This window comes from Anopheles coluzzii, chromosome 2 (assembly GCF_943734685.1).
Source record: "Anopheles coluzzii chromosome 2, AcolN3, whole genome shotgun sequence".
Taxonomy (NCBI): domain Eukaryota; kingdom Metazoa; phylum Arthropoda; class Insecta; order Diptera; family Culicidae; genus Anopheles; species Anopheles coluzzii.
The window spans coordinates 87,768,020-87,780,630 of NC_064670.1; the positions used below are offsets into that span (position 1 = coordinate 87,768,020).

The window sequence follows — 12,611 nt, forward strand, 5'->3', positions numbered from 1 at the left end:
AGAGGGCAAATATTGAAACAGTGAAATCGTTCGATTTTGCAAAGTGGTTTTGCAGTGTAAGTGATTCGCAGATTACCGATGATCGGCTGCGTGGGAGGAAAATGCGTGTGTCCTTTCTGCCGTGCAGTGTGGCCGGAATCTGTATATTCGATTTGTATCGTTTTCAAGATCAAGCACCGGGAGATGATTGCAAAGCAAATACAGGTAACAAGGGTGGATCGAAGATTTGGGGACGAATTTTGAATGATTTTTTGAAGTGTGGTACTGTTAGTTATTCGTATAGGACCATCTACTTCTTGTTCTATTTCTATTTGACGAAGCGGTCATGCCGGCCTACATAGGACTTTGAGATTTATTATTAAGTACCACGTAGCCGGATAGTCAGTCGATGCTACCGGGAAGACAGTCCATGTCAGGCTTGAAGACACGACGGGCCCTATAGAAAGCTGAAAATTACAATTTGTCCTATTTTATTTTGTCTCGATTGTTGTGAAATGTTTACAGAAAGGACAATTTTGATAGCGGAATAAATAAGTGTACAGTTTTAATGTTCAAATGCATCAATTGCCAATCAATATATATAATTTATAAACTCTCCATCTCTTATTCTTTCTGATTTAAGCCTTTTCACTAATGAGAACTATGTTCTTACATGACCCGGCCAACAACAATGCTGCAGGATAGTTTACAAACCTTACTTGCAAAGCTAACGGTGATATACTTTTGAACATACCAGAATGGTTTGAGTCACTAGGGAGTTTCACTGTAAAATAAGTTTGAGTTCCACTGAGCATCACGAGATATTTACCAACGAAAACAATGAACATATCCGTGGTAGCTTGATCAAGCAACGAAGCTTGATACTCTATGAAAGTGCATCATGACATGTCATACGCGACGTACGAGTGCTTGAGTCAAACCGGATATTCTGACTGACAAGCTGAGCTTAATGCCGGCGCAAGCATAAACATTTTCTGACTGTGTTTTCTGGCTGCCAAATGCCACTGGTTCAGTCATCAACACTCATGTCTGAAACGAAGCTCAAATCAGCTCACGTACACAACTGAGATGATCAGAGGTAAGACTCAAACAGTTGGTGGACCAATCAAATACTTGATAACGATTTGTTTAGCACCCAACTCTTGATCACTCACTTGATCATGACATTTTGTGTCGGTAATAATCACGATATTCTTGGAATATACTTGGCGTGTGATCTCAAGCGTCAAAATGAGCATGCTTTCTTGCTCCGTCTAGTTTGAGTCTTGAGGCTCAGTCTAGTCTGTCGGGTCAAACAGAGCGAGAAGCAATGCTAATTTTGTTTTTTGGAACCACGATTTTTATAGTTTTTTTTATCATGAAAAAAATATTTCAAGCGCTAAATGCAAAACTCCATACAGTCGGCTCTCGAGATACGCGGTTCATTTGTTCTGAAATCATCTGCGTCAATCGATATTTAAGTAAGTCGAATATCGAGATGTTCAGTTCAAATATATTGACTATGGGATAATATTGATCAGATTTGGTAGCATTAAACATTAAATAAACATTATTGAACAATTTGTGTAGAAAATAGGCAAATTATCTTATTAGTGGTTTTACTCGATTTACATGATCTTAGAAATTCAAATTATTTTACATTTGGCAGCTCCAAATTTAGATATCTATTGGCCTCCGTATCTGCCTATTGAGATAAGCGCGTAACACGGGAAACAGTACACAAAACGTTAATGTTTAAAAGATGAAAAATGCGATTGATTTCAATCCCAGAAAACATGAAAAATACAATCTCTCCCTAAGATCAACTTGATTCTTCTTCTTTGCCACAACAACCGTTGTCGATCAAGGCCTGCCTGTGTCGAGTGGGCTTGGCTTTCAGTGACTTACTGATTATACATATCAGGAGAGTCAGCCCTACGTATGAGGACACGGTATATTCGAGGCTTAAACCCATGACGGGCATGTTATTAAAGACGTATGAGTTGACGATTGATCGATTGACCATACCGGCCCGACTAGTTTGTGGCGCAAAGGTTAGATCCATTCCCACCATAGCAAAAATGACAGACACAACTAAGAATATGAACCGTATGATCAATGGTTTCTTTCTTATTTAGATACTGTTCTTTTTCACTTTAGGTTTATCCTTGTATTCTAATGGATGTAATAGTGTGTTTATTATAAAAATAAGACTGCTTTATGACGCATAATATTGTCTTAAAAAAATATCTCTAATTCTTTACAGCTAACAATTAATACATCAATATTGTAAGATAGTTGTGGGATTAAACGTATGGAACGCTTCAGAAAGATATGAAAATAAACACTGGAAGAAAAGTAATAGCAAATAAGCTTTAATCCTTTTACTACGAAAAACAAAACAGACTCTTCAGCAAAAAAAATACTCAAGCAATGAACATATGACTGGATGACACTTGATGAATGATGATCAACTGCTGCACAACACACGTGCTTATTTCTATCTTCTTTCCATAACTTACGTCCCACAAACAGTATTGACGTCTGGACTACACTACCGAGCACCAGCACTCTTGCACATGGCAAGTTAAACCGCACAGGAAACTCATGTCATTGAATAAAAACATTGAGTTGCTCGAACAGCGCTCGTAAAGAAAGTCTTTCCCAGGCTAATCTTTACCTCCAGGTTAAGTGAGAGCAGCTGGTAATTGCAAAACAAGTCTGCTTCCATCTCGAATTTGTGGACATGCAAATATTGTAAAGCAAGCGAATAGTAAAGCAAGTAAATTGGAAAACATAATAAAAAAAATACAACTCACGGATTTTGTGGTCTGGTTGTGTTTCCTCATTACACACCAATGCGGTTATTTGCTGTATTGATTTATTTTCCTTTTAATTTTCAATGCGAAAAAGAAACACTGAAAACAACTCAAAAAACATTGAAAACAATTATCTCCAGATGTCAGAATGCATGACCAATTGTAAAAGGAGTCTTTTCACATAAAATCAAATCCCTCTAGTAGACATCAAGACAAATCATTAGGATATTGAGCATATTTGTAATAACTTTTATGTTACACACACAACACACAGTCAACAAATAAGCCAACAAATTAAGTAAAAAAAAGATAAAAAGAGGCAAAATTGCTGAATTGACGAAAGCTGTCATAAATTGATGGCTTAATAACAAAATATGGTGGCTTACAGGCACCATTTAGTTATTAGGACTGTATCGTAAAATAAAGTAGAGAAAAACTTATGAGAAAGCGAAGCAGACATCCAATCTTCCAATAAATATAAGCAGAACTTCGGACCTACAAGTTGTGTCTATAACTTCTTCAATTCTTTGCCAGCTTCATTCAAATTCGTTAGGGAATATCATAATTAAACCTGCTTTGCCGGCTCCATTCACTTCAATAATCATCGCCAAAGCAACAAAGCCTAACGCTTTAATCCCTGCTTCAAAATGGCGCGATTCCACTTGGGGCAACTCCCATCGGAAGCGCTGAGAAATATGACAATCAGATTAAACTGTCAAATTGGTTCACCAAACTTTGAAATCAATCAGCTCGTGCCCTTGTGCGACGGAAGATTGGATGCCAGCCATTGTTCGCTTCCATTTCCCCGTTCATTTGATTTTTCAAAACCTTCACTATCATTCACCTTGGCAGCCGGGATAGGAAACCAATGTCCATCCTCGGGTTGATTATAAGAAATCTTCGCAAATTAGCAGCAGCTATCGCACGGAACATTGGCAAGATATGGAGTGGCATATTTTCCGTGGCCTAGTAGAGAGTCCACCCGAGTGGCACTGGTTGAAATCGTCTTAATTGACAAATGCTCAACGCGACGTCGACGATATTGCACAGGTAAGTAAGCCTTGCGATTACAATACGCCCGGGCCCGGGAAAGAAGGAAGACTAATGAACCGATTTGATTCGTAGTCGGTGTCCAGGGATTAAAATTTGAGACATTTCACTTGGTGCGACAAGAAATAATGAAAGAAAACTCGATAAGACAAAAACTCGCAGTTCTCAAAAGCTCTCAAGCAACAGAACACTAAAACAAATTGATTTCAAAATTGAATCAGTTGCCTGTTTAGGAAGAAAAATACGTATTCAATCGAATTGCTTTAATCAAACAAAATGCGTTGCGGTTTCGTGTGATGGTGGCTTTCACAACACCACGATTGATAGGAAGTTACACAAAGCTGTAGGTGATTCAAGTGAGCGAGCAACTACGGAGTGCAAGAAAGGGAGAGAGATCTTCAGTGGAAGATCAGGAACATATTTCACTGTTTTGAGAGATAAAAATAACATGAAAACATTATGACAGATATGAATAAAATATGCCCAGGTAAACCGGGCCACGGGGGCACCAGTGAAACGGTCCCGCAAGACAACGACCGTAAAACCGGGGAGGGATCGGCAAGGTACATCGCAACGAATCCCTACGGATATCGCCCACACACCTTGCTTTAGTGTGCGTGTTTCCTTGGGCTTTTCTTAGTAGATCTGCGGAATGTTACAGCAAACGAACCTAAGGGCAAACTTTGCTCCACACTTTTCCGCCGTAAGCAACGAGTGCGATGACGATGATGATGATGATGATGCTAAAGCAAGCCAATGAAATACGCAGCATTTGCAGGTGATTCTTCTTACCCCCAAACTACGAAACGGGGCAACCGCCGCACAGGGAATCATATCAGATCGCATTAAATCGTACTGAGCTGACGCACTCCCCTCCCCTATCCGACCAGGAATCATCATTTCACCTTCACTTACCTCAACCAGTGACGTTTAGTGACATTTGTATGACAGCAAACTGCATCGTATTGATCGGCGAACCAAACCACCAGGATGATGTAGAAGGCGGTCGTGGTGTCGTTGAAGAACTCCGACATAATGGCTTCCATGCCTGAAAGTGAAAGGGAGAACCGAAACGGAAAGTGGGTATGAGAATATTGTCTAGGGGGGAGGGGGATAGCAAGATTAATCATGTGTCAGAAGTGTTCAACGTGTCCGTTCGCGTTCAAGGAGGCCGGCAACAAATGGAAAACAGAAAAATCATACACATTCATACACCCGTTACGTCGTGAGCCGTGGGAAGGAAATGGATGGTAGAAAAACACAGCCGGGCGGACCAGTAATAGGTTAAAAGGTTTTAACCTTTATCATCGAGGGGATTTCCGGAACATTTCGACAAAGTACGGGCGGCATTGCGTAAAGTGTTGCGCATTTCGGCAAGCCGGCCTTGCCGCGCGCGTGTGTGTGTGTTGAGGTGAATTTACTACTTCCACAGCCTGCAGTCGGTTGTATTCGTTATTACTACATAGAGAAATATGAACACGAGCCGTAAAGATGTCTACAGTTTTTTCTCTCTTATTCAAATCATTTCAAGCCCAATTTGACTATGCAACAAAACCTCTACATCTAAACATCCATGAAACGTACGCACTAAGTTAACACGTGCACAAATTATTTGCCATCAAATGTCAGCTCAAGCACCGTAAACAAATGTAAAATTACAACGAGTGGCCGGGTAAACTCCAGCAAACCCGACGGCATGCTCCGGAGGACGGCGGCAATGAGGCCGAAATGTGTGTTTACGTTTTCAAATCATTACACTTTAACGCACACTCAAGAAGTTATGAAGCGTTCGGTACGCACCGTGGCACAAATTCGTTCGTTCCGAACCGAGAGCTCACCACCCCAGATGAAGACATAATAAAATATGTAACGATTATGACTATGACAAATCGAGATTTTACCCATCATCTCGTGTCTTGTTACGTGTCCAGCCGACATCTGCACCGGCAGCGCTGCTGGGGAGTCCAGCAGGAGTTTTGATTATGGACGAAATAAAATTTCAAACTCTCAAGTCATTCACACGGCACAGATTGTTTGGAGAAGGAATGGAGAGTGCTTATTGGCTAGTAGGAGGAACTGCTGTCTGTCCTTTCGATTGAACAGGACACGATCGGTTTGTGTATGAGTTGCATTTTGTATTCACGACGCTACCACCACACACACACAAACGCTGCTGCTGCGCATAGTACACTCGAGATGGTCCAGGGTTTGAGTTTACAGCCCGAGTCAAGCCGAAAAGTACTTGGGATGACGTCGTCGACGACTGGTCGCACGCCAACCGCGCACCAGTGGAAAGAAAACTGATGACTACAATGTACCATCCACCACACCGCACACCACACAGGACACGGGACACCCTCTTTAAGGACGACGTCGTCATCGAGGGCTCTCCTCTCCGGTTTCTGATAGGATCGTATCAAATTTAATTCACACCGAAACCCTACCAACACCTTGCTGCCAGCCAGCCCGCGCTGAATAGGAGCTGGCCAAAACACATGTGTCCGCATCGCACCGTGCCGCACCCAGAGTGCCCGGTTGGCCCGGTTGGCCAAACATCAAAATTCTCCACCAACACTAGCAGGGCTAGGCTTGGCTCTGGAAGGACGTGCGCTTCTTCTGCTGCTGCTGCGCTTTTAGACGGGGGTTCATCCGATAGATTGCGTTCGGGCATATCACTATGAGTGCGCGGGACCGGCCCTGGCTGGTTGGCTGGTTGGCTATGTACATACGCTAAAATAATTTATATGTAAAACGAGACATCGGACGTTATAATATGTGAAATAGGATAGAAGATGAATGCGTTGCTATATCAATACCACCGTTCTTCAACCCTACCGCCCTGCAGGTTCCATCTGCAGCCCCGATTGTCCACCCACCATCAGCAGGAGGGGGGGGGGGGGGGTTTGGTATGTGCTACAGCAGCACACATCGTACGCCCCATACACCAACCAGATTGGACGCAACCATCTGCTGCCCTGGGTCGCTTGACAGTGAACTTCACGTGGGACGCCTTACTACCGTGCACCTTGGGATTGCCGAGGAAACTCTATCACCTCAAGACGACCGCAGCCGTTATCGAGTGCAAGACACAAGACCACATTTGCTCTTTCCTTGCCAACCAGACGGACATTTGCACACACAAGCTTATTTGTTAGTGTGATCTTGCTAGTGACACTGGGGCGTAGTGTGATTCAATTAGCCGTGGAGTTTAAAATGTGATAAAATGTTGCTGCACGCCACACCAAACATCGGGCGCAGGAGGAGCGAGTGACCAAGCTTACAGTTAACACCTACATGATGATAATGTTACGAAAAAATGATTTAAAAAGCATGCAACCATAAAAATTAAAATCAACGCCCGTCAAATGCACCGACACCGAAATTAGAGACGGGCAAATGGGCGATGATTGAATTGAAAATATGCAATATTAATTTAAAAATGGAATAGCAAATAAGTGGCCGGAAACGGGAGATCCCCTTCCCCATTCGATGCAATCGGACCGAATCGATTGCTCACTTCATTTGATTCGCAATTGTATTTGCCTCGCGGGGTCCAACGCTGGGCCCCATCATCGGTTCAGAGGCTCAAGCGAATCAAGGGGTCGTGCGTACGGAAAAAATAAAAAAGAAAGCAGTATAAAAAAAAACAGTGAACGAGCGTAAAAAGTGACACGAAAACAATATATTTGATTAATTTGTTTGATTAAATTCAATATTCTTCTTCATCATAATCAAATTAACACGCATCCAACTCGCTCCGGTCCGGCGCGTAGCCGAGTGCACATCATCATCATCATCATCAACGTCGTCGTGCTCGTTTGGCAGGAAAATGACAAAACAGAGCGTGAATGTGTGTGTGTGTGTACGTGAGCCAGGAGTGGAAAGGGCCTATGTGTGTGTGTTGAAAACATCGGTGTCGATATCTTGCCCGGTCCTTTCTCGCATCGGTGATGTATGTGCGGTGATAAATAACTGTCCACCCGCAACCACATGCGTCGGTCCGGCAGGTGGGGAGAGTGTAGCCCCTCCGACACGAATATGTCCGGCATCGACAAACACACACACATATACGCGTTGGACGTTTGGGTGATGGAAATGGACAGCCTCTGTTGGACAAGACCACCTTCCTCCCTTTCGCATCGAATGGTGGATGAAATTCGACTGACGGTGTTTCGACCGTCGAGGATGGGCGAGCGAACGATTGTCGATGTATGCGCCCGCCAACCCGATCCGTCGACATTGTTGACGTGGACCAAAAGGGCGGAAAACAACACGTCCATTTGCCGGGTTTTACTTTTCCTCTACCGGGGGTGGGGGAGGTCCGGGGTTTGGTAGGGAACCAGAGTGTCTCATTGCAACCATACGCAGCGCAAATAAGCGCCGGACGGAACCAGCCGTACACAGCACGCAGGCAGCAAGAGAGGCAGCTTCACCACAAACAACTGCCGAAAATGCAGCGTTCAAATTTCGTTCCCGCATAATGGGTGTTGTCTTGCAGCGTACTAGAGCTTGGGAGGGAGGGGAAAATCGGGTGGAAAAAAGGATGCATGTCCGGCCACGTCATGGTCACTTGGCGGACAGATTGACTAATTCGGAAAATTTATGACACCGTCATCGGCCCCGATGGCGAAGGAAGCCGGGAGTAACACGGGGCTGGGCGGTACGGTGTACGTGTCCGTTCTCACTTACACCCGGGGAGGACCGAGCCTTACGGAGCAATTTTACTGCCCGATGTAATTGATCGGAAATGGGTTTGTTTGCTTTCCAGCGCTCATCATCATCATCATCATTGGTCGTCGTCGACGTGGACGACATCCTCCTCGTGGCCTGGGAAGATGTCCGTCGAATATTTAGCTCCATTTGGATCGAAACCATCGAGTGGGTTATGCGATACACATCACCGCTTTCGTGCGCCGTCCATCATTGACTAACGGACAAACGTGAAATGTTGAACGATAGCCGATTGTAACCGTAGATTGAAACCGTGCCGAACCGTTCCTTTCGGGAGAGAGAGAAATAGAGCTATGCGAGGGAGTTACGTTTGATGGTGCAAATTGAATATTTTCCTCCGCCGGGAAATTGGGCCCCTGGCTGCCAACCGGTTTGCTTCGACCAGCGCACTGTCTTCCCGCGGCCCACTACCAAGGCGAGATGAGAAATCAAACTCGCAATGTAATTTATTATATCAAATTGTTCTCCACAATGCCACAAGTGTCACATATTGCTTTTCGTGCGTTTTATATCTTCGAGGGTAAGACCAACAGCCGGGATCCGGGAAAACAATCGGTGCAAATTTTGAGGCGATGGTACCGATATATTGTCTTACTCGGCACCAGTTGATTCCGACACCAGTCTCTGGCGGATAGCCGCAAACTCCTTCATGGACCATGTCCCTGGGGATTGGTACTCATCTCCCGCAAGCCTTCAATCGTGTCATCCATCATGGTGCTCGTAGCCGTGGCTCATATTTTTCTACACCAACACACACCACACAGCGGCGTGGAACATTGTTTGCTCACGGCTCTCTTCACTGCGATTAATAAATCTTGATCCGATTTCATTTCGCTAAACCAAACCAAACAGAACTTGTGCCCGGTTTACTTTCACCTCCACCTCGTCATCCCATTAGTGCGTCATGGTCGTCGCACACATATGCGCGGCGTGCCGGAGAGGATGACGGCCCACACACACTTTTGGAGGGTTTCATGTTTTTCCAGGGAAAAAGGATGGAACTAATTCAACGCAGTGCGAAAAACAAGAGCAGCAACAGCAAGAAAAAGAAAAGTGTACACTACACTTAACCGGAAAACCTCATTTATGGAGATATTTTCCCAGATTGATTATAAATAAGTGTTTTCCCCTCAGGCGCTTCTATGGAAGCCACTTTCGAGGCGAAGGAATTATAGACACTCTTTGAGTGTGTTTTCTTCCCTTACCCCCCGTTCTCCCGTAATGGAGCGTTGGGTAAGAGATTTGTAGCAACCGGCACGGGATCGAAGGATGAGTGTATCGCAAACGAAGATGCGTATCCCAAGAAACACATGCCTGCCTGCCGGCCTGACGCTGCCCGCAAACCCAAGAACCCACGTACCACGGGCTGAACCGAAAACGGGCTCTTCAGGTTAGGATTTGCTGACCATCGATACACTTAGGCGGTGATCTGGCGGCAAAGGAAAACACACTTCGCCCCAGTCATCCTACTGCTTCCGCTTCACGAAGCATCACTATCAGTGCCAGTGGAGGCAGCGGTCCGGAGCAGCGGTCTTGTAACCGAATTATTGACACTCACTTTTCCTTTTGGCTGCGTGGGGCATGCTATTGATCTGTCTTTAGCTTACCCCGAAACGCACGTCTTTAATTGAATCGTGATTATTTCTCATTTTGTCTGATTAAGAAAATAGATTAAGCGAGCTGCTGGTTTTATTGTTGTTACTTTCGCTAATGGCTGTGGGCTCGAAACCTAGCGCTATGCAGGCACGAACTTCGCCACATTGGATGAAGACATTTTTCTCATGGAGCAGTTTTTATTTAGAAGGGGATTATCAGCAAAGAAAAATTAAATCTATGTTTTACACCTACTAAGCATTAAATATATAATTATAAATATAAATATAACCATCTATTTCATTAGGAGCATCAAAAGTTGTACTGCTCCGATTTAAAAAGCTAGTTAAAGCATGAATATAATTTTCGGTTTTGTGTTTATTTACAACAAACCATACTGAAATGAAATATTGTATGTATCATACTATTGTCTTCCCCCAACGGTTGATTGTGATTTTTAGTCTAATTTCTACAGATTATTTGAAAACCGATTATTGCGGGGGTTTTGCAATTGTAGCCAGATTAAAAATGGTTTAAATGGTGTTTGACATTTGTCAGTTGAAATCATGTCAACATTCTATACAAAATCGCACGCCCAACTAAGGACTGTGCAAGGTGGATTTAAAAATATCACGTGGTGGAATCTAGAGCATTTTGACAATTCGTCACTTGACGTAAGGTCCCCAGGATTCAAACTTTGTTTGCATTTATTTAATTTGTTCATAAAATTTATCTATTCAATTTTTTTGATTAAATATTCTTTTAAAATATATTTTGGGCTTTGAGAGTTCGTATTTAATATTAAAACAAAGATATAAGTGTGTTATTTTGTGTTATTCCGTGAACTTATCGTATAATTAATTGTGTTTTCGACAATTTTGAGGATAACAACTAAGAAATCATTTTTTTTTTTAATTTTCACATAAATTCCTCATTATCTACGAGCCGCATGAACAATTTACGTGAGAACTCTTACTCACATGATTTTACATTTCGTGCATAAACAAATCATCAAATCTTTTGTTAATATATCTCATTTTTTCGATAAAATCAATAGACATACAAAAATGCACGTGGTAACAAAAAAATCTGTTCTATTTGCTATGCTTTGTGTGCGGAAACCATTAGTTAACGGTTTTAAAATGACGTAAAGTCCCTCAACTATGGCGACCCCCCAAAGACCCTTATCCACCACCTGATATTATTAATGCACCTTGGGACTGTGTAAGAACGAGGTCAAATATTAGCCAAAATACAGAAAAAAATAACAGAAAACAGAAAAAAATACATAAATCGATTTTAAAATGCATCTTTGTTGGTACACAAATGGTGAAATGCAATATGGCAGTCCGTAAGTGTCAAATGGATACAGCCCGGATGATTAATATTGTTCCACTGACAGGCTGAAATTTGACCTTTCTGGCCTAAATTATAGAGGGGCCATTCCATTATGCTCCGATATTTGCACGATAATTTGCAATTTTATGCAAATTAATGGAAAATCACAAAATTTCAGGAAGTTTCTAAAATAAATATGACCAAAAGCTCCATTTCAAACGCAGTTCTGTTCGCATCTGGAAGTCGTTCTTTCTGAATAAAAAAAAATAAATAAATGAAATATCAAATTGATGAGGATTAACATGTTGCACGCGGTGAATAACAATGTTTACTTTCGAAAGAGACTTGGAAACCCCTATAAACTATTGTTTTCCCGCTTCAATCATTAAAACAAAGCAAAACAATGAAAACGCAACAAGACATCAACCAAAATTGTATTAAAATCATCATGTTGTTTATATCCAATTACATTTCCCTGCGAGCCATGGCTATCACATATAATAGCCTTTAAACAAAAAGTGCTTGCCCCCTGAGAAATGTGCAGTGCGATAAATAAACAACTTCAAACTATAATATGTGTGCAAAAATCACTCTCACACACGTTACATCGATTTCAGCTCATTAATCTACGATTGGCACTGCAACTTGCTCCAACTCCTAAACTGCAACTGCGTTTTTGCATTGCAAGACGCGTACACAAACACATCAACGTGACGCTATTCGATGTGCATACTGCGCGGATTGCTCGATTGATATAAATTAATTTATTTAATAATTAAACGAAGTTAAATAAACAACAGATTAACCCCACACGGTGCGGAATTAAAATGAGTCAACATTATCGTATAAATCGATGTCCCGCTGGAGCAGAAATTGACACCCGGAGTGGATCGACGGCCCGGGCATCAGGGCACGGGCACGGTATGTGGCGTGACACACCCAACGCGCACTACCCATGAGTTTCAATGTTCACCTAGCACCTCTTTTTGCGTGTTTGTATGTGTGTGTGTGTATGTGTGTGCCCACGTCGAAATGTTGTCCATCTCGGCACAACACGCAGGAGCCGAGTTTGTTTGTGAGCTACGAGAGATGGGATAGCGA

General features: G+C 42.7%; 1 protein-coding gene across 5 annotated transcripts in view; it reads right to left on the reverse strand.

The window, feature by feature from the left end:
- Positions 1-12,611, reverse strand: part of LOC120948526 (uncharacterized) — a 74,722-nt gene that overhangs the window by 29,201 nt on the left and 32,910 nt on the right. For all 5 annotated transcript variants that reach the window (XM_040364957.2, XM_040364952.2, XM_049606999.1 and 2 more), the window contains exon 9: positions 4,764-4,896. In XM_040364957.2, coding sequence (XP_040220891.2) covers positions 4,764-4,896 — 133 coding nt within the window. The remainder of the gene's footprint in view (positions 1-4,763; positions 4,897-12,611) is intronic.